The 18,644-nt window shown below is 44.5% G+C and overlaps 7 protein-coding genes across 11 annotated transcripts; 2 read left to right on the forward strand and 5 right to left on the reverse strand.

The window, feature by feature from the left end:
* Nucleotides 1-528: 528 nt before the first annotated feature.
* Nucleotides 529-7,564, forward strand: ADD1 (ADD domain-containing protein 1). Of its 3 annotated transcripts, NM_001299394.1 has the most exons (6): nucleotides 529-918; nucleotides 981-1,449; nucleotides 1,568-1,991; nucleotides 2,430-2,883; nucleotides 3,401-4,351; nucleotides 4,434-5,111. In NM_001299394.1, the coding sequence occupies exons 1-6, from the start codon at nucleotides 825-827 to the stop codon at nucleotides 4,979-4,981; spliced, it is 2,940 nt and encodes a 979-aa protein (NP_001286323.1). In that variant the 5' UTR covers nucleotides 529-824; the 3' UTR covers nucleotides 4,982-5,111. The 3 variants fall into 3 exon arrangements, with proteins under 3 accessions (NP_001286323.1, NP_610716.1, NP_725094.1); NM_136872.3 differs by having other exon boundaries at nucleotides 1,568-2,883; NM_165856.2 differs by lacking the exons at nucleotides 3,401-4,351; nucleotides 4,434-5,111 and adding an exon at nucleotides 5,199-7,564 and having other exon boundaries at nucleotides 1,568-2,883.
* On the reverse strand, nucleotides 7,379-8,861 carry CG30036 (uncharacterized protein). Its single transcript, NM_165858.4, has 2 exons — nucleotides 8,729-8,861; nucleotides 7,379-8,673 (listed from the first exon to the last, which is right to left on the reverse strand). The coding sequence occupies exons 1-2, from the start codon at nucleotides 8,790-8,792 to the stop codon at nucleotides 7,571-7,573; spliced, it is 1,167 nt and encodes a 388-aa protein (NP_725096.2). The 5' UTR covers nucleotides 8,793-8,861; the 3' UTR covers nucleotides 7,379-7,570.
* A 75-nt stretch (nucleotides 8,862-8,936) lies between these two features.
* Nucleotides 8,937-10,381, reverse strand: CG30037 (uncharacterized protein). Its single transcript, NM_165859.4, has 2 exons — nucleotides 10,175-10,381; nucleotides 8,937-10,116 (listed from the first exon to the last, which is right to left on the reverse strand). The coding sequence occupies exons 1-2, from the start codon at nucleotides 10,326-10,328 to the stop codon at nucleotides 9,008-9,010; spliced, it is 1,263 nt and encodes a 420-aa protein (NP_725097.2). The 5' UTR covers nucleotides 10,329-10,381; the 3' UTR covers nucleotides 8,937-9,007.
* Nucleotides 10,382-10,419: 38 nt separating this feature from the next.
* Nucleotides 10,420-12,799, reverse strand: GalT1 (beta1,3-galactosyltransferase 1). 2 transcript variants are annotated; one of them, NM_176149.2, is made up of 3 exons: nucleotides 12,279-12,799; nucleotides 11,667-12,214; nucleotides 10,420-11,599 (listed from the first exon to the last, which is right to left on the reverse strand). In NM_176149.2, exons 1-3 carry the CDS (start codon nucleotides 12,565-12,567, stop codon nucleotides 11,573-11,575), a joined length of 864 nt encoding a protein of 287 aa, NP_788329.1. In that variant the 5' UTR covers nucleotides 12,568-12,799; the 3' UTR covers nucleotides 10,420-11,572. The 2 variants fall into 2 exon arrangements, with proteins under 2 accessions (NP_788329.1, NP_788328.1); NM_176148.2 differs by having other exon boundaries at nucleotides 10,420-12,214.
* A 188-nt stretch (nucleotides 12,800-12,987) lies between these two features.
* RnrS (Ribonucleoside diphosphate reductase small subunit) lies at nucleotides 12,988-15,236 on the reverse strand. Its single transcript, NM_080372.4, has 3 exons — nucleotides 15,059-15,236; nucleotides 14,662-14,910; nucleotides 12,988-14,153 (listed from the first exon to the last, which is right to left on the reverse strand). The coding sequence occupies exons 1-3, from the start codon at nucleotides 15,107-15,109 to the stop codon at nucleotides 13,272-13,274; spliced, it is 1,182 nt and encodes a 393-aa protein (NP_525111.1). The 5' UTR covers nucleotides 15,110-15,236; the 3' UTR covers nucleotides 12,988-13,271.
* A 614-nt stretch (nucleotides 15,237-15,850) lies between these two features.
* CG34231 (uncharacterized protein) lies at nucleotides 15,851-17,496 on the forward strand. The gene is made up of 3 exons (NM_001103810.3): nucleotides 15,851-16,006; nucleotides 16,106-16,250; nucleotides 16,304-17,496. Exons 1-3 carry the CDS (start codon nucleotides 15,914-15,916, stop codon nucleotides 16,555-16,557), a joined length of 492 nt encoding a protein of 163 aa, NP_001097280.2. The 5' UTR covers nucleotides 15,851-15,913; the 3' UTR covers nucleotides 16,558-17,496.
* rho-7 (rhomboid-7) lies at nucleotides 16,356-18,630 on the reverse strand. Of its 2 annotated transcripts, none has more exons than NM_001299395.1 (6): nucleotides 18,466-18,630; nucleotides 18,205-18,406; nucleotides 17,845-18,139; nucleotides 17,124-17,344; nucleotides 16,870-17,069; nucleotides 16,356-16,805 (listed from the first exon to the last, which is right to left on the reverse strand). In NM_001299395.1, the coding sequence occupies exons 1-6, from the start codon at nucleotides 18,510-18,512 to the stop codon at nucleotides 16,715-16,717; spliced, it is 1,056 nt and encodes a 351-aa protein (NP_001286324.1). In that variant the 5' UTR covers nucleotides 18,513-18,630; the 3' UTR covers nucleotides 16,356-16,714. The 2 variants fall into 2 exon arrangements, with proteins under 2 accessions (NP_001286324.1, NP_523704.1); NM_078980.4 differs by having other exon boundaries at nucleotides 16,561-16,805.
* Between the last annotated feature and the right edge of the window lie 14 nt (nucleotides 18,631-18,644).

The raw sequence follows: 18,644 nt of genomic DNA on the forward strand, positions 1-18,644 counted from the left end.
TGCCTGGAACCAGTTCGCCAAATGCTTTAGATATCTCAAATATTTCTTATGCGGGAGAAATTAAAACGTTAAAAATATAAAGCAATTTGGAATATTGATTTGTTTAAAAAATTCTTGTTTTTCGTAAATAACACATATATGCTGTCTCTTTCTTAACGCGTTCGGATTCTTATGGACGGACGATGAGTGTAAAAGAGATGACTAGTAAGTTTAGGGTTGCCAAGGCTTGCAAAGACTAACGAATACGAAAACATTCTTTAAAATATAAAATATATTTATCAGCCTTTAAAACGATAGAAATGATTAAAAAAAATTTACAATAAATGTTGTGATATTAGAGTGATATTATAGCTAATTTAATGATCCTCTGATGCCAAAAAAAAAGAAATATTCTTTTTGATCAAAATTTTAGCCATGTTTTCCTAAGAAAATTTTAGAGTATCGGTCCGAACTTGTTATATAGACTTCGTAGAGCCTACTTCGGCTGGAACCCGAAGGGGCAGCCATATTGAATTTGATGCGGAATATTCAGCTGTCTTTCTCGGGTGAAAAAATCTGACACATTTTCGAGGAGACTTGCTGCGAAGCATTCAGTACAGGATCTCCCAATAATATTTTTTCCCGGTTTGCCCAACTAATAAATAATTGTAAACACGCGTCCCTTGCAGCCCTGTTGTTATTGTGTTGCCAAACATAAAAGTGATAAGCGCGCCGCTTTTTTCTGCGGCGGCAGCAGAAAATCGTGAATTTTTCGCGTTTTAGAACAAAAATTGGTGCGGATCGCAGTGCTCTAGTCCAAGAGGCCCGGATACGGAACAGAAGTCATGAGTAACAGTGCTCCGGGTAGCGAAAGTGGCCTGGCAAAGGTAGCGACGCCGTCGCCATCGCCACTGGCCAAATTGGATGCGGATTTCACGAGTGAGTACTGGGCATCAGCCAAGTGGAAAATTGCATATAAATTGCATATACCCGCAACGCAGGCTCCAAGTTCGAGATGCACCCCTCGCTTTCAGACGAGGAGCGCCGCTTCTACCTGAAGATGTACCCCAACGTAGATCTGGTGAACCAGCGAAAGGTGCACTGCACCGTGTGCAAGCTTCACCTGGGCACAGCACCCGCCGCCGAGAGCAACATCAAGATGCATCCCATACTGCGGGTGACGCACTGCGTCAAGTGCCACGATTTTTACAACAGCGGCGAGTTCTCCAAGGGCGAGGATGGCTCTGAGCTGTACTGCCGCTGGTGCGGACAGGGCGGCGAGGTATACTGCTGCTCCACTTGCCCCTACGTCTTCTGCAAGTCGTGCATCGTGAAGAACCTCTCCAAGGGCGTCATCGTGGACATCGAGCAAAACGAGAACTGGAACTGCTTCAGCTGCACCTCCAAGATCCTGTGGCCACTACGAGCCCAACACTGGGCGCTGGTCAACTATCTTCAGACGCAGAAAAGGTGCGGTTTTTAGTCCTACTTGTCTATGCTTATGGCATCTTTAAGTCTTTTCATTCATTCACTTATCATAGTGATTAATCTCTTTCTAAATTGACTTTTCTTATTTAATGTAATGCAGGGCCCTACAAACCCTTCAGCTTCCCGAGGTGGAGGCCCGACGTCAAATGCTTAAGGATAACAGCAATTGCTGTCGCTTGGCGAAGTCGAAAACCAGCAGCTTATCCGACTCGATGGAAAGCTTGGAGTCCAATGTCTCCAAACGCAGCCAGGGCAGCTCAGCGGGCTCGAGTAAACGGGGATCCATGCCAAAAACCATTCCTCCGGGACCACCATCCAAGCGCGCTAAAGCTTCCAACAACGAAGTGGTCTGCACACCGGATCTGCTCAGCATGCTGGAGCCGGATTGCCAGCTCTCTGTGACGCCCAAGCCTACTGGACGTCAGACGGTGACAGCGGCAAATATCACCACTCCGAGGATTGTCACCGTCCAACAGAACTACCAACCGGGACAAAGTTCCAGCAACAGCGGCAGCAACGGAAGCGTAAGTGGTTCTTCATCAGTGCCACCGACACGTAGTAGCCTGCCACCTCCCTTGGTTCTCAGTGGATCTGGAATCCGCTACCGCCAGAATGCCCCTGGTGGGGTCTCTGGTGTGGTACGTCGTACTGTGGTTCCCAACTCTGTAAAAACCACTGGGCCAGTCTTTCACACAATCAATGGGTTCAAAGTAGATTTAAATAGCGCTGCACAACAGGATTCCTATCGCCTGCCCAATGGTAGACTAATTCAGGTAAAACGTCAGGTACCACAGACAATTCAGCCGGCATCAACAGTACCAACACCACCAACACCGCCTGCTTTGGTCGTTCCTCAAGTGGGTCCGGGTGTGGTTATCCGACCTCGAGCTCCAATTACGACTAATAGACCTTCACTGCATATCAGCACGTACGGTTCTAACATGGGTATCTATAACCCGCAGACGAACCAACAGCAGCGGGCTCCGCAAGTGCGAGTTGGAAACGCCAATCCAGCGCCTCCACCGCTGCAAGGACTTCCGCCCAATGCCAATGGCGGTCAAACTCTCATGATTACTCCAGCACCACAACCAGCGCCTAAGGTTCCAACTTTGGTGCGTCTCACCTTCCCCAACACGCCGATGGGTCAGGCACGGGCGCAGCTGCAGGAGCAAATCTTTAGCGCCATGGACATCTGCACTCATCTTACGGGCAAAGTGGTATCCCTTACCCACTCGAACGCCTACAACCAGGTTCGGAGCTATCTGGAACTGAAGGAGCTATACATTCACATGTCCTATTTGATGACCTATGCGATTGGGCGGTTTAAGAACCTGCAGGAGAAGTGTTTGGTGGACATGCGAGAGAAGGGCTTCAAGAATGACGCCAACAGTCTGGAGAATGGTCAACTAGCTGCTGGTGAGTTACGAAATTTACTATGTTTTTAAGAAGAATTATTGTATATATGGACATAAGGGGAAATATGTCAGATCTACAATTTATTTAATATAATATTTAATATTATTAATGTTTGGAAAGCGTATAGAAATATATTTGCTAAAACAATAATATGTTAGATTAAGATTCAGGTGGAGCTAACAAAAAGCTGTCTCCACTTGGAGGCCAAAATATCATATTACTGTCTTTGGAGCGTATTTTCGACACATGGACGGGCGTTGTACTTTAATTTTCGGGTTTCGTTTTGCGCGTGTGTTTATTTTGAGCGGATGGCGATGAAGAATTGAAGGAAAAGCATGTAAGTATGCTGTGTTTATGAAAAACTCTGCGAGTTCCATTTCCTTGGCTGCGATTAATAGATATTAATTTAAGCGTGGTCCATGTGTTTGCAAAATACCATCCAGAACAGGCAATGGAATAGAACCCAGCAGCAGTTTTTCCTGTGAGTCTAACGCTTTACATCTCTCGCTTATTGCAGCCGTGGATTATGTGTGTTACGGCCAACTGGACGACGTGGATCTCTTCAACACAGGCTGCAATAGCTTTCACAATCAGGTCTATGAATACCGCAAGAGTTTGCATGCCAATCTTAAGGATGGCGAGGACTGCGAGCCATTGCCTCCGCTGATGCCGCTGGGAGTTCGAGCCGAAGGTGATCCCATCGATGAGCCCGAGGAACCGGAAACGGTACCGGAACCGCAGCAGGATGACACCGAAAAAGACCACGAAGATGCGGCCGAATTCGATTATGATGAGCCAGAGGATTTGGATGATGATTTGGATGATGATGACTTGGACAACGAGGAGTGTGGAGAACTGGGCACCGAAGAGAGCATGAATCGGAATGAACAAGCTCACGCCTACGATCGAAAGTTGACACGCCTTCTCCGCGAGTATCCTTCGTTGTGGTGCACCCGTCATCCCGATTACGGCAAGAAAGAGGTCACTAATAAGCAGTGGCGGGTGATTGCCAGTCATTTTCCACGCGGTGATGACATTAAGCTGCGCTGGAAGAACGTAAGGAAGCGATACGTTCGGATTGAGAGGCGCTTAAAGCAGGGAAAGCGTTTTAAAGGCTACTTCGACAAAGCGACAAACTATTTGGAGAACAGGGATCGCCCGAGGAGCGAGTGGTTGGCGGTGGACTGTGGCGAAGATGACGGCGATGGCTTTGAGCGCAAGCACCTCGACGTAATAGAGAATAAGATGGAGCAAAAAGCTCATAAGCAGCCAGCAGTTAAAATCAACCTAAAAGGTGGATCTAGAATACCGACGCGACCACTCGAGGTGCGTCCCATTGATCAACGCATCATAACTTTCGCTAAAAGCCATCCAGTATTATGGCGCAAATCCGCTGATCCCGAATTCAACAGTATTGACGAGCAAACTAGAAAGTCGCTGTGGCAAAACTTTTGGAAGTCAGCGCCCAGTACGTTAAAATCAAGATCTATAACAACAGTTACCTAAAACCTCTTTATTTATTTATTTTAAAAATATATATATTTTTCCAGATTATGCTTGCGAGTATCTTGTGGAGCGCTGGCAGCAGATGTACGAGATGTACAAGTCCTTCCGCCTGAAGAGTATTAAAGATAAGGGAATCTTTGCGAATCTGGAGCTAAAGTACTCAAAGTACTTGGCCAGCTTGTATTTCTTGTACAAGATCGATGAGCAGGACCTGCGCGATGAGTTTGAACCGCTGCAGGACTGTGTCCCGAGCGGCACTGACTCCGCTGGAAACCTAAAAGATATGCCCGATGACAAGCAGTTCTGTCAGCAACTGGTTTTGGCTATGCGTGCATATCCAACACTTTGGAATCCACGACATGTTGACTACAGCGATGTGGGAGCCAGGGAGCGCTTATGGCCGGAAGTGGCCAGGCGGTTACCCCGATTCAAGCGGGACGCTCAGGCCTGTAAGCTTCGCTGGCAGATGGCCAAGTTCGCTTACGAGTGTTACCTACGCGAGATGGAGCGCCATCCGCGTGTCAACGAACGAAAGTTGCAGAAGTTGCGCTCCAACTTTCCGCTCGAGGAGATGCGCTTCCTCAACATTTAGTCTTGACATTCCAGTCTCGTTTTAGGCTAAGTATTTGTACTTTGAGATTATAGTTTAAGCGTAACTAATCTGTATTTGCCAACTTTTCTAGGAGCTTATATTAAAATATAAATGCATTTTTAATCTGTCGACATTGCTGTTCACTCAATGGGTCCTTATGCAATTTTAAAATTGTATATTTAATTGAGTTTAATTAACATTTACCTTTGTCTTTTAGATAAACAAGCTAGTGATGACGAAGATAATGAAATCGAGATTGTGGAGCCCAAAACAGACACCATTACCATTGATTCGGACAACGAAGATGACATGCCATCCACCTCGACGGCAACACAACAAGAACAGCCTCAGGAAACGGCCATTATGAAGATTACATCCGTGACATCGGAGGCGTCGAAAAAGGAACTGCAAGAGAACAACCAGGCCGACATCGACGTGGCTGCATTCAGTTCCACGATATTGGCCAGCCTGCTGGAGGTGGAGGTCAACGAAGGCGCCAGTGAGCCCAAGCCCGTATCTCCTGGCCAAAAGAAGCAGCCGCGCAAGAAAACTACAAATAAGCCAAATCCAGCACTCTTGCAATTGGAACGCCAACGCATGGAGGACATGAAAAAATCCGATGCCAAGCTGAAAATGAAGGTCATGGTCAAGCTGAAGCGAGCTGAGGATGAGTTCGAGGTGGCGCGAAAATGGGTCGAGGACATGAAACAGGGACAGGAATTGGCCACCAAAATAAAGGACTCCAAAGCCGCAACACCATCAAACAAAACTCAAAAACCAAGTGAAAATCTGAAAATTTCTGAAAAAGGATCGTCAGCCAAAAAAGAGAGCACAAAGCAACACGGTGAGGGTGATAAGGAAAATACCAAGAATAAGGAAAAAATTGGAGATATATTGAAGGCGGCCATAAAAGCCAAAATTGGTGAAAACGAGAAACTCATGGCTGAAGATGTACAGCTGCCAGTGGATGAACTTCTAACAGAAAAAGATAAGGAATTGGACAAGGAAACATTGACATCCACTGAACCAGAAACAAATAAAAAATCAGGAACAGAAAAAGGATCAGACAAAAAACAACATTTAACAAAAGAAAACAATGTAAAGGGAGAAAGTAAGGATGAATCAAAAACTGATCAGAAATCCGATTGTAAAAAAGGCCCGGATTCTGAATGTACAGAAATAGAAGAGGAGACTGAGATGCTATCGGAAAAAGGATATGGCGGGTCCGAAAAGGAACAAGGTGATACTGAAAATATGGAAGATGAAACATCTTCCGAAAGACCCACTTTAATTGGAGAAATCGAAAAAAATCTTCTCAAAGAGGGAAAAGAAGAGAGCTCGGAAAAATTTGACAAGGAAGTGGAACCATCAAAAGATGTTGGAAAAGATTCCCCAACGACCCAAGGTAAAGGTCAAGATTCCGATAAACTTAAGAACGCACGTGCGGGGCTAAAAAATTCGACCCAAGACGCTTCAAACACAGTTGAACCCCCCGTGGCCGCTTCCAATGAAAATGATCAGTCTTCCGTAGGGGAACTCATTGAAAGAATGGACGTTACCGAACTTGATGAAAAGCCCAAAGAACTACTAGATTGCGCCTTAGACGAAGTAATTCCCATGGAGGGCATCGAACTAAGTGATGATACAGAAGATCTGATAAAAGCCTTGGGCAGCCCCAGCGTCCTGCCTTCCCAAAATACAAAGGATAATGAGACTGATTTGGATGCAAACGATTTTATTGGAAATCTCCCACTCGAAACAACGGAGCCACCTGAGATTCTCTTGAAGGAGGATGAGTGCAAGGTGGAAAAGACAACAGGGATTTCACAAGTAGGAGCACCCAGCCCCGCCGAAAATGGTGACACAGAAATGGAATCCACACTTGAAGCCAGTGACTCTGCGCCAGACGAGTTCGCCACGGCTGAGATTGTTGGCTAGTTTATGGTGATCATTTGAGGTCCCGCCGAAGAAGATTGGTAGCTGTGGCCCTCAAAACGTGCCATTTAGTATTTGTACTAGAATTTAAAACCAAACAAAAAACAAAAATAGCGCAACATTTTATGTAAATACTTTGATCTGTTTATAGTTTAAACAATATTGTTTAATGCTTAAGGAATTGTTTTTTCGACATTAACACCATTATATTAACTGAATCGCGTATTCCTGTGAATATAAGTCGGGCACGTAGCTCGTATAAGTTCGTTAATATTTTTCAGATTGTAAAATTCTTTTGTACAAACAAAATAAAAACAAAAATACGGCACAGAGTAAACAAAAGACAATTGTTGACTTTCTATTTGTATTCTAAATTGTATTCTAAGCATATTGTTATGTTTCCGAACCGCTTAAAAAGCCTAAAGATAACGCCCACGAAACTTGTAAAGCAATTTAAGATTTAAAAAAACATTTTCCGACTTCTTTAATGTTCATTTCTAATGAGCAAAACCGAATTGTGTGGAAATATACCGTTTGAATATGAAATAGTACTTAAGCTATTGATTAAAATTAATATAAATGTGTAGTTCTAAGCTTATCCCATGACGAGGGAAAATTCTTAAGATTTAGCATTAAAGCTGTGTAATGAAAATCTTAACAGTGTGATTTCTTTGATAATTCTGTTTTGACAAAATGCTTCCTTGGCGGCAGACATTTAATGCTATAGTTGGAAACGAAAGCCCAGGCGTCCAGCATACTGTGCAAAGGTACAGGATGCATTGTAATGGTTCCCTTAAAGATGCAAAGTGGCTTCCCGTGAACATAGTTAAAAAGTGGTTGATGACGTCGCCGGATTCCAGCTTTCTTCGCACAGATGCCAGTGACGAAGACATCTTCCAGATGGACGAGAGATGTGGTTAGGGCTTCCGCGTACAACCGCTTAACCACATCGATGGACATCAGATAGCCGGTACCGGATAGGTATTTCGGGTACTTGGCGCCCTTGAACATATAATACGGCATGTACCAAGGGCTCTTCACGTCGTCGACGGTCTTCATGTTGCAAAACTTGTGACCGTACATCAGACCTCTGCTGCCGTTTAAGCGATTCCATGGCGATTTCACCTTGTAGGTAGTGCGCGAGTGATAGCCCACCGTATCCTTGTACAGCGGTATTGTACCGCCCAGCAGAAAATGGAGTAGATTTGGCACATTTACAAAGGTGTCGTCATCACACTTGAGGAAGAAGGCGGCCCTGTCTGCGCAACTCTGGCTGATGTGCTTCAGGGCCATCACCGACTTCAGGGTCAGGTTGTGGTAACTGTCTACGAAGTTCTCCTGGATGATGTCGTTATGCTGGATCGACTCCCTGAATAGCTTATCAAGTTCCCGCTTCGAATCATTCTTGGATCGTCCCAAGATGAATACGATACGTATCTTGGCAGTCAGAGAGTCATCCAATCCACTGAGATACATTGAGTACAGCTTCAGGCGACCTGGCATTACGCTCAGGTACTTCCCTTCGAGGTGCCCATGTAGTCTCACAAATTCTCCATAGTTAAATGATTTGGTATTTCCCCATGTTTGGCGGATAGCACTTCGCTGCTCAAAGTGGTCCAGACCTGAGCAAACAGCTATAACCAGCAATGCTTTGCTCTTGCAAAAATCCCGAGGCACAATGAGAGCTGTATTTTTCCCTTGGTCCAGATAGTCGCCGATTTTCAGCGGCTTCTCTCGTTCCCAACCGCTCAATTCAGCTGTCAAGAGTTCGATGGTGAGAAATAATAATAGTTCCTAATCCTATTATCCTACCTTTTCGGTCGTGGACATCCGGTACCGGTCGTGGACTCAGGTACATTAAAAGCAGTACAAACATAACGAGCAGGACCAGCTTATACCGATGGATAAGCCGACAGATCCCTGACAGATGCAATTGCAATCGGCGTAACATTCTAATAACTTCAATTGTATTTTAACAAGAAATTATTCAAATTTGAAGAAATATAAAAAGGCCACTAGTCTTTTTTATCAATCTAATGATTAAAATTAATGAGTACATATGTATATGTTGCTATTAGCCTTCTGTGAAATCTAGCACCTTTGCATCTTGGGCAGCCTCAAGTGGAAGTCTTTTTGTGGTGGAGGGCACTTGCTGCTGAAGTTGGTGACTCGGTACCATGCCTCCCACATCACGTTATCCTTTGCACGGTGAACAGTGAAGCTTCCCTTAAGGGCGCACTGTTCATCCCCCTCATAGGGATAGCTGGACCTGAAGAGCGGGTGGTTCGTTCGCTTAATGCCAGCCTTCTCTGCACACAGTCCGGTGACGAACATGTCCTCCAAGTGCACAATTCTAGTGCCCAGCGACGCCTTGTACAGACGTGGGACCACATCAATGGACAGCAAGTAGCCGGATCCGCACAGGTACCTGGGATACACTCCACCCCGAAACATGTACGATGGCATATACCATTTGTTCAACTTATTGGTGGCCGGCGGCACATTGCAGTGCTGGCGTCCGTACATCATCTCCCTGCGAGCCGTCAATCGTTTCCTCGGCGAAGTGACCTCGTATGTGTTGCCGTAATGGAAGCCTGCCGTTACCACGTTCACAGGAATCGTTCCTCCGAGCAGGAAGTGCAGTATGTTAGGCACATTAACGAAGGTGTCGTCGTCACACTTGAAGTAGAACGCTGTAGTGTTTAGACAACTCTGGGTGATATGCTTTAGCGCCATCACAGCCTTGATGGTCAAGTTGTTGTAGGTGTCAATGAAGTTCTCCTGGATAACATCATTATACTTCTGCGCCTCGATGGCCACCGCCTCATTCTCCAGCAGGGAAGCCAAGTTTCTGCGGCCCACAATGAAGACGAGCCGTATGGAGGCCCTTAGGGAGTCCCCCTCACCACTCAGATACTCGCTATACAGTTTCAGACGCTCGGGCAGCACGTCCTGGTAACGTCCTTTAAGATGGCCATGCAGTTTTACAAAGACAGAATAGTTGAAGTCCGTGAAGTTGCCCCAAAGCTTCCGGATGGCACGTCGCCGTTCAAAGTGATGCACATAGGAACATACTGCTATTGTCAGCAACGCCTTGCTACGACAAAAATGTCGCGGAACAATGAGCGCCGTGTCCTTGGTTGGATCCAAGTAATCGGCTACACTTCTGGGCGCATCACGACTCCATCCCGCCAAAGATGCTGTACAAAATAAATATTAGCAGTAAATATAAGCAGTACGCAACAATAATTAACTTACCGGTCCGCTTGCTTGGATCTGGCTTAAAATTAAATATCCTGTAGGCCAAGAACACTGCTAGGATAATAATAGCCTTGTACCTTCTGATAAATAGCCAGATTCTGGCCACGATCCGATAGAGCCGCTTAAGCTCGTCTACGAGCCTAATATGCATTTATTTAGTCTTAAAAAACCCCAAATCGACAGCTTTCGAAAAGGAGAGTTTCGAAAGTGTAAAACCAAGAAAATGGAAACCAATTTTTGTAGGACTGGTTTTAAAATTTATTCGCTCTTTTGAACAGAAACAATTTGTTTATTTGGCAATCTTTCATATTAAATTAATATAGTTCTATAACGTATCATAAATTAAGAAAATGGTTTCTTATTAAAGAACACTGCTGTGCGTCAATTCAATAGATAGTTGATAGTTTTAGTTTAGAAGAGAAAAGATAGTGATGATGTGTGCCAACTAAAAACTAATTTACAGCATATGGTAAATAAGGATACATATATGTGGCGAGTCATGTCCAAAAATAAATACTTTCTCTTCTATTATAAACACTATGTCGTTAAATAATTTCTTAAGATTATAAGAATATGGATTTATGAGATATTTAGCTCGTGCATTACTTTTAACATTGATATGGAGTATTGAGAGTGCTAGGCCATCTAAAATTGTATATACATGCCTTGACAAGCGAAGTTATCGTCATAAACTAATATGAAATCAAAATCATTGTATGTATGACCTTTTTAGGATTAATTATCACTGTTCAATTCAAGTTGATTACATTTTATCCCAATGTGGTCCGCAAGAAATTATAGGAACTGAATGTCAAAAATCTATGCCGAAGCTTTAAACATATAGTATATCGGTTTTTATCCAGAGAGCAGGAGAAATGGGAAGGGGTAGTGGATAAATTTACCGTGAAGTTCTAGGTTAGGACATCTAACAGATAGGCCGCTTGCGCAGTCGCACCTGGCTAAAGTACCGCCCAGGAGGCGGACATTTGATGGAGTAGTTGGACACGTAGTTCCAGGCGGATACCATGCTATCGTCTTTTAACTGATGCTGTGTGATGGTGCCCTTGAAAGCGCACATCTGTTTCGAGTGGGCGAAGCTGAAGAGCGGGTGGTGGTGTCGATTGATCTTAGCTTTTTGTGCACACAACCCAGTGATGTACACGTCCTCCAGATAGACCAGCGTCGTATTAAGCGAAGCCTCGAACAAGCGCTGCACTACATCGATGGACATGAGATAGCCGGCTCCGGAAAGATACTTTGGATACGACTCCGGCTTATACATGTATGAGGGCATGTACCACTTGCTGCTTACTTCGCTAACCGGCACCACGTTGCAAAACTGATGGCCGTACAACACATCGCTGCTGGCTTTCAATCGGGTTTGCGGTGCAGTGACTAAATAGGTGGACCGGTCGTGGTAATCTAGGGTATCATTGTACAACGGTATAGTTCCTCCGAGCAGAAAGTTCAGCAAATTGGGTATATTTACGAAGGTATCGTCGTCGCACTTGAGGAAGTAGACCGCGGTATTAAAGCAACTGCGGCTAATGTGCTTTAGAGCCATCACAGACTTAAGCGTCAGGTTGTTGTAGCTATCCACGAAGTTCTCCTGAATGATGTCGTTGTACTTTTCCGATTCAATGTGAATGCGATTCAGGGTCTCATTGCCCAACATGGCCTCATCTTTCTGGCGGCCTACAATGAAAACAATGCGCACTGAGGCAGTCAGAGACTGCCCCTCGCCGCTCAAATAATCCCCGTACATCTTTAAGCGATCCGGCAGTGGCGGCAGGTAGTGACCCTTGAGATGACCATGGAGCTTTCCAAACGCTGGGTAGTTGAACTCGGTGGTATTGCCCCAGGTCTCACGGATGGTATGTCGCTGAATGAAGTTGTCCACGCCGGTGCATACGGCGATTACCAGGAAGGTCTTATTCCGGCAAAAGTCCTTGGGAACAATGACGCCAGAACTGAGCCCGATATCCAGGTAGTCAGCTATGCTGCGGGAGGTCTCTGACGTCCAATCCGGCAGACCAGCTGTGAAAGCGTCAATGGATCATTTTTAAAATAAATGCGGGTATCAAGAAAACCATTGTCCTACCACTACGCTTGTGTACATCCAAGTAGACGAGCGGCAGGTAGACGAGGAGCAGCCCACAGATTAGGAAGGCGCTCAGCGTGTAGCAGCCAAGGCGTCTTAACATCCTGGGAAGCGGCATGCGATTTCTTAGCTGCCGCTTCCTCAGCTTTGCTTTGCTGCGTAGCGCTCCACTAGTGGTGACCGTCTCGTCCTCGGATCCGGAAGCAGCTGCTCCCGAGCTGGAGGAATATTCCGCTGCCAAGAGGGAGCTCTGCTCCTCGATTTTTTCTGGATTCCACCTTCTGTCCATGTGACTGGATTCACTTATCGCCACTGGTCCTCCGCCTACAATTTAATGCACTGTTCGCATTTTATCAACTATTAGGGCGCCTAGCTGAATTGGGTTGATTTAATCGCCCACTCCTGTTATTGACATCTAATACTTTTTATGGTAATAACTGAATAACAAGAATTTTATCCAAATTGATAAAAACAGCGAATGGGATTGTTCAGCACAGCTGATAGTAAAAATGCCCGTGACTATCGATAAGTTTACCTACCATATATATAACTGAAATCGAAAATTTGAAATTCGAATTATTTAAATTCTTAAATTTTCCCAATCCTTTTTATAAATTTTTTTGAAATTGATTTTCTTATTATATAATCGTGCATAAACAGTAATTTTTGAAGATTTTTTTCAGAATAATTAAAACTCAATTTTACTTGTAGTGCTTAATAATTGTCTATGTATAAATTTATTTAAAATGTTGTATGTACAATGAATTCGGAAAAGGTACGCTCCTCGTAAAAGTCAAGTGTGTAGATAGTATTATAAACGTAATTGGAGGTCCAAGTAAATGATTAGGTGAATGTGTTGAAGGTCTGTGATTGTTCTTAGCCTATGTTAAAATTAAAACGGACTACATATAATTGCCGTCAGATTAAAATATAAAGGATGAGAAGCCAGCCCTTGAGAGGTTTAAATTGCAACAATGATGTCCGGGGCCAGCCCTAGAAATCCGCGTCCAGGGTGAACACGTTGTCCAGGGGGTTGCTGACCACTCCCATGCGCTGGTACTCCCCCACCTTCTTCTCAAAAAAGTTGGTCTTTCCATCCAGCGATATCATCTCCATGAAGTTAAAGGGGTTTTTGGTGTTGTAGATCTTTCCAACGCCCAACTCCACGAGCAAACGGTCCGCTACGAACTCAATGTACTGGGACATCAGGTCGCAATTCATGCCAATCAAATTGACGGGCAGGGCATCGGTAAGGAACTCCTGCTCAATGGCCACCGCGTCGCGGATGATCTCGATGATGCGCTCGCGCTTGGGTCGCTGCACCAGGTGTTGGAACATCAGCACGGCAAAGTCGCAGTGCAAGCCCTCGTCGCGAGAGATAAGCTCGTTGGAGAAGGTCAATCCAGGCATCAGACCTCGCTTCTTAAGCCAGAAAATGGAAGCGAAGCTGCCGCTGAAGAAGATGCCCTCCACGGCGGCAAAGGCGATGATGCGTTCCCCGAAGTTGGCCGATTTGGAGGAGATCCAGGACAGGGCCCAGTCTGCCTTGCGCTTCACAGCCGGCATCGTTTCGATAGCGTTAAACAGGTACTCTCGCTGGTGTGGATCACGGATGTAAGTGTCGATCAAAACACTGTACATCTCCGAGTGCACGTTCTCCATGGCGATCTGAAAGCCGTAGAAGCAACGTGCCTCCGTGATCTGCACCTCCTGACTGAAGCGCTCCACCAGGTTCTCGTTTACGATGCCGTCGGAGGCGGCGAAGAAGGCAAGCACGTGCGAGATGAAATGGCGCTCGTCGTCCTTCAGGCGGTGCCAATCAGTAAGGTCCTTGGACAAATCCACCTCCTCGACAGTCCAGAAAGAAGCCTCAGCCTGCACATTAAAAAAAAAAGTTACAATTTTAAAAGAGATAATTACTGTATAAATTTATTATTTTTCATTTTCCACTTTAACAAGTTTTCAAGAAATGTCATCGTGCACAACGAGCTTATCAATTAAAATGCAATTAAAATGTAAACAAAGTTACTACAAAGCAATTAAAAGCGGCGGGGAAATGTAATTGGCTACATAAAATGGTATAGTATGTGATCGTTATGTGCTGCATTTCCCGCCAAAAACGAAGGCTATTGTTGACATTGAGTAAACCGTGATGCAGTGAATCAGCGGAAAGGGAGGGTCGAGAAATGTGGGAGGGGGTTGTTTAACCAAACGAAGCTATCATAAAGTCTGATTCGTGTAATCAACCACGTTGAGTACGTGACCGGCTTTTGGCGCGCTTTATCTCGAAATGCCCGCCCTTTTGATATTTTGCCGCCCAAAAAATAGATTTTCACCACCAATGCAAATGGACAGTGTTTTGCTATATGTATGGTATACACACCTTCTTGTACATCTGCCAGATGTCGTGGTACTGGATGGGAAAGATGACGAAGCGTCGGGGATTCTCGCGCAGAAGGGGCTCCAGCGACGGGTCGAAGGGGGTTACGGACTTCTCCATGAGGGAATTGGCAGACTTGCCGATGCCATTCACGGTGGAGGACTCCTTGGCCAACTGTCCGTTTGCCTCGTGTCCAATGGACATCTTGCGAACGTTGTTGGTGCTATCCGTCAGAATCTTCTTGCTCGGGCTCTGTTAACAACGAAAAACAAAGAAGGCCAACTAAAGCATGAGTATTTTTCCGCTGCGTAGCACTTTTCCCTAGGGAAATCAACACAAGCGCACTGATCGCGGTATTACGTCTATGTATAGCTGTGAACTTTATTTGCGTGTCGATTACCTTAAGCGAGAACTTCTCCATGTTGTCAGCAATGTTTTCCTTGGACGCCATTTGAGATGTTTTTGAATGGATTATTATTAGCAGGTAGGGGCGCTTCTCTGATTCTCTGGTAAAATTCACTTAAACCACGACGTGTATTAAGTGTACAGTTTGAAAGTTGTGTGGCAAATGATCTGGGAAATACAGCTACATTGGGTTTTATGCCGGGCGGCAAACTGTTTCGATTTGCCGCCATTTTTGGTGATGGGAAAACTATGGGAAAATCAGGGCTGTCGAGTGCGTCAATTCACTTTTTATAAATTTAGGGTAAATCTAATGCAATTATGGGGTGGTAGTTTTCTTTTCTTAAACCATAAATCGAATCCTTACTGCACAATTTTATGTTTAGCTTCCCAGCTTGTCACTTGAAAAATATTAATATTAATAGTTTCAAATACTAAATAAATTTTGAAATTTTTTTATCATCGATATTTCATGCAATGAGACAACCCTAGACTAATCCAGAAAACAGCTGATGAAACGCCACTTAATTAGTTTTGAGTGAAAAAATTTGGTCCTCTTGCTACAATTAGATAAAAAATCAAGGTGAAACAAAGTTAAAATTTTTTTCCAAGGACATTGACTTAAAATTAATTTTTTTTTTGGAAATCTCGAATTATTTGGAAATGCAACAGGTGCTAACATACTCAATTCAACAACTTTGAATGAATTCCATTACAGCGAATCATGTAAATAACAGTACAATAACATAACAGCTGGCTGTTGATATTTATCGATAAGTACGTTTAATCGTGGACTTGAAAATAATAATAAACAAATCCGTTTAGTTGTAGTTTTGTTTTTAATATCCTGAATATGGAAGCCTCTTCTTCTGAACACCACAAACGTCTGGAATACTGCACTACAAGATTGAAATACCGTCAGGGCCGCGAATTGAAAGCTGTCAAGGTGGGGAAATAGTAATGTTTAGTAGTAATAGTTTAGTAATAGCTTTATAGTAATAGCAATGTTTTATTGTACTTTTATTGTGTTTTTTATCCTTTGTAGGTTTATACAGTTGCTAGTGAGTCCCGTCATTTGCTGATCTTTGGGGTACCTAAAATAAATCTTCAAGCTAATCTCAGGACGAAACTACAAGGATTTGGTAAAGTGCAATCATGTATTTCGGTAACTTCAGAGATGGCTTCAAAAAGTATGATTATCCCTGTTCAAGATCTTTTTTATATAGTGTTCCTTTTGTTTCAGTGGATCTGGAAGCTTTTACAGATGTGTTTGCCGTGAAGTTCGAGCGCCTTGAGGTGGCGAGAAGAGCCAAGAAAATGCTCGATGCTCATCAGTTCTATGGTGGAATCTTGCACATATCATACGCTCCAGAACGAGAATCCCTTGAGGAACTTAGGGAGAAGATTCAGCAGCGCAGGCACGAAGTAGCTTTTCGTATTCGAAGAAATCAGAAGGATCAAACACAAGTTCCAAAAAAGAGCCGGGAAACCACATGAGTACAGGATGTCAACGATTTATTCAACTTAACTGATTTCAATGAACTTCTAAGGCAGAACGATGTCACTCTTATTGACACAGCGTAGTGCTACTCGCTACCGCTCTATTGCCTCAGCTCCCCGTCCGTTCACTTGGCGAATCCCCAAGCCTCCTGTACTATTTCTGCTTCGTCCGGCGCAGGTCATGGTAGTAATTCAGTAGACCAATGCGCTTTGCCCATATCTGTGCCCCATACGTGGCCCAAAAGCTGTAAATTACCGTAGGATTAATAAGACAACCTGTGATGGTATAAACATACACGCCAAACTTACATGCCAAACATGGCGCCGCCCAAATGCGCTGCGTGATCGAAGAACTTCCAGCCCATCACGACGCCAGCAAAGTCGATGCCCATTAGCACTTTAATACCAGCTCCAGCGGAGAATGTCAACGCGGGTAGAAAGAGAATGCTAAGTTGTGTGTCCGGATACTGGGTGCATACATAGGCCAGCAGTGTCATTATAGCTCCAGACTAAGGGAAGAGCTTTAAGTTTATAGATACTACGTGGAATAAAGGCTGTCTTACCGCACCCAGGGACATCCCCGCCTGACTCGTGGCCGCCTTGTAGAGCACGCTCATCAGACTGGAGAAGACGCCGGCGCTGAGGTAGACCGCTAAGAATTGCTCTTTACCCAACGATACAGCCGCAGCGTTGGCAAAGCTGTGCATCACGTACATATTGGCGAAAAGGTGCATAGCCGAGTAATGGCTGAATGTGGACAGGAACATGGGCCAGCAGACGACTTCTGCGAGAAGGGTATCAAACACAATTAGTTAGGGGGGTTGTAAAAAACAAATATCATAAAATACTACAAAGTAAAAAATAGTTTATAAGTCCAAAACTTTTTGAACTTAACATTTGAACATTTGTTATTCAGGTAAAACCAAAAGTTTACATAAAAAAGATGGAAAATAACAAGCTGACATAACTAGAAGAAATTCGACCACTTTCTTATATAACCATAAATAACATGGATTTCCGGTCGACTACTATTCGTCTAATACTTTTCACGTGTAATGTATTTAATTATTTTTTTAGGCGATTTTAATAATTGAATGCATCTTATCTGATACATTGCGATAATGGCCAAAAAATGCATAACCAAGATAACTTTATACTTCTATTTTTTGTGATTAAAAAGGCAATCAAATCCATTTTGGCATACTGCCTAGAAGTACGTAATTTCGCAAGATCTGGGCGTTGTGATATCACTTTTTCGGTTTCATATTGGATTTTAGCACTTACTCGCCGCTGGATTGGATGTGAAGTAGGTAATCATTGTGGATTTCAGAGCGGGCACCCGCCACATGGCGAAGGCCACCAAATTGCAGAGTAAGATAGGAGCAAACATCTTGTCGCCGGGTGTCAGTGAGTCCCAGTGCCGCCGGATGTCTTGTTTGATCTGTGTCCAGTAATCCCTGTCCGCCAGCGAACGACTCTGCCACCAACCGAATCTCGCCTGGCGAGCCTTTTCTAGGATTAGGCTACGTGTGTTCTCGTACTCCAGGATGGTGGCACCCGCAAAGCAGCCGACCGTAAACTACAAGCGTGAATCAGGGACTATATGAGATCCCCGTACAAGTGCTGGTCATGATTAAATCTTACTGCTCCCGTGAAGGCCACCGCCTTGATCACATTGTTCACCGGCACCGGGGTGTTCTGCTCCGCTGCCGCAGGCTCCCCAGTCGTCGGCTTCAGGTTGCTGCTCTGTTTTCGGTTGCTGTGAATCTGCCGACATGACCTCGCCGCCGGATGACCAGAGTTTATCCGCAGGATTGGCACATTCACATTAGCATGACATCTGCGGCTGTAAGTTTACGTGGGGTTACTCCGGATACGGAACTCCGTCACCGCCTGCTTACTTACGCCACCTGGGGTAGCCAGCTCCGGCAAAGCGCTCGACTCATGAGCATAGTAGTACGGATCTGTGCCAATTTAGCATGAAATATGGAAAATTTGTTTCTATTTTGCTTTCTGGAGAGAAGGGCCCGGAAAAGTATAGGTGTGACCAGATTGTGCAAAGCCAAAAATGCCAGTCTTACAGG

This window comes from Drosophila melanogaster, chromosome 2R, assembly GCF_000001215.4.
Source record: "Drosophila melanogaster chromosome 2R".
NCBI classification, from domain to species: domain Eukaryota; kingdom Metazoa; phylum Arthropoda; class Insecta; order Diptera; family Drosophilidae; genus Drosophila; species Drosophila melanogaster.

Bases quoted from the DNA above. Each gene is read 5' to 3' on its own strand.
- GalT1 (NM_176148.2), bottom strand. From the start codon at position 12,567: ATGGACAGAAGGTGGAATCCAGAAAAAATCGAGGAGCAGAGCTCCCTC. The intron at 12,215-12,278 runs GTAGGACAATGG...ACGCTTTCACAG, and splicing joins GGATGTACACAAGCGTAGTG to CTGGTCTGCCGGATTGGACG.
- RnrS (NM_080372.4), bottom strand. From the start codon at position 15,109: ATGGCGTCCAAGGAAAACATTGCTGACAACATGGAGAAGTTCTCGCTT. The intron at 14,911-15,058 runs GTAATCGACACG...CGTTGTTAACAG, and splicing joins TGGAGAAGTTCTCGCTTAAG to AGCCCGAGCAAGAAGATTCT. The intron at 14,154-14,661 runs GTGTGTATACCA...TTTAATGTGCAG, and splicing joins TCTGGCAGATGTACAAGAAG to GCTGAGGCTTCTTTCTGGAC.
- CG30037 (NM_165859.4), bottom strand. From the start codon at position 10,328: ATGCATATTAGGCTCGTAGACGAGCTTAAGCGGCTCTATCGGATCGTG. The intron at 10,117-10,174 runs GTAAGTTAATTA...TATTTTGTACAG, and splicing joins AGATCCAAGCAAGCGGACCG to CATCTTTGGCGGGATGGAGT.
- CG34231 (NM_001103810.3), top strand. From the start codon at position 15,914: ATGGAAGCCTCTTCTTCTGAACACCACAAACGTCTGGAATACTGCACT. The intron at 16,007-16,105 runs GTGGGGAAATAG...TATCCTTTGTAG, and splicing joins GCGAATTGAAAGCTGTCAAG to GTTTATACAGTTGCTAGTGA. The intron at 16,251-16,303 runs GTATGATTATCC...CTTTTGTTTCAG, and splicing joins TTCAGAGATGGCTTCAAAAA to TGGATCTGGAAGCTTTTACA.
- CG30036 (NM_165858.4), bottom strand. From the start codon at position 8,792: ATGTTTGTACTGCTTTTAATGTACCTGAGTCCACGACCGGTACCGGAT. The intron at 8,674-8,728 runs GTAGGATAATAG...AACTCTTGACAG, and splicing joins GGATGTCCACGACCGAAAAG to CTGAATTGAGCGGTTGGGAA.
- rho-7 (NM_001299395.1), bottom strand. From the start codon at position 18,512: ATGCTCATGAGTCGAGCGCTTTGCCGGAGCTGGCTACCCCAGGTGGC. The intron at 18,407-18,465 runs GTAAGTAAGCAG...GTAAACTTACAG, and splicing joins AGCTGGCTACCCCAGGTGGC to CCGCAGATGTCATGCTAATG. The intron at 17,070-17,123 runs GTAAGACAGCCT...CTCTTCCCTTAG, and splicing joins CGGGGATGTCCCTGGGTGCG to TCTGGAGCTATAATGACACT.
- ADD1 (NM_165856.2), top strand. From the start codon at position 825: ATGAGTAACAGTGCTCCGGGTAGCGAAAGTGGCCTGGCAAAGGTAGCG. The intron at 919-980 runs GTGAGTACTGGG...CCCGCAACGCAG, and splicing joins ATTGGATGCGGATTTCACGA to GCTCCAAGTTCGAGATGCAC. The intron at 2,884-5,198 runs GTGAGTTACGAA...TTTGTCTTTTAG, and splicing joins GAATGGTCAACTAGCTGCTG to ATAAACAAGCTAGTGATGAC.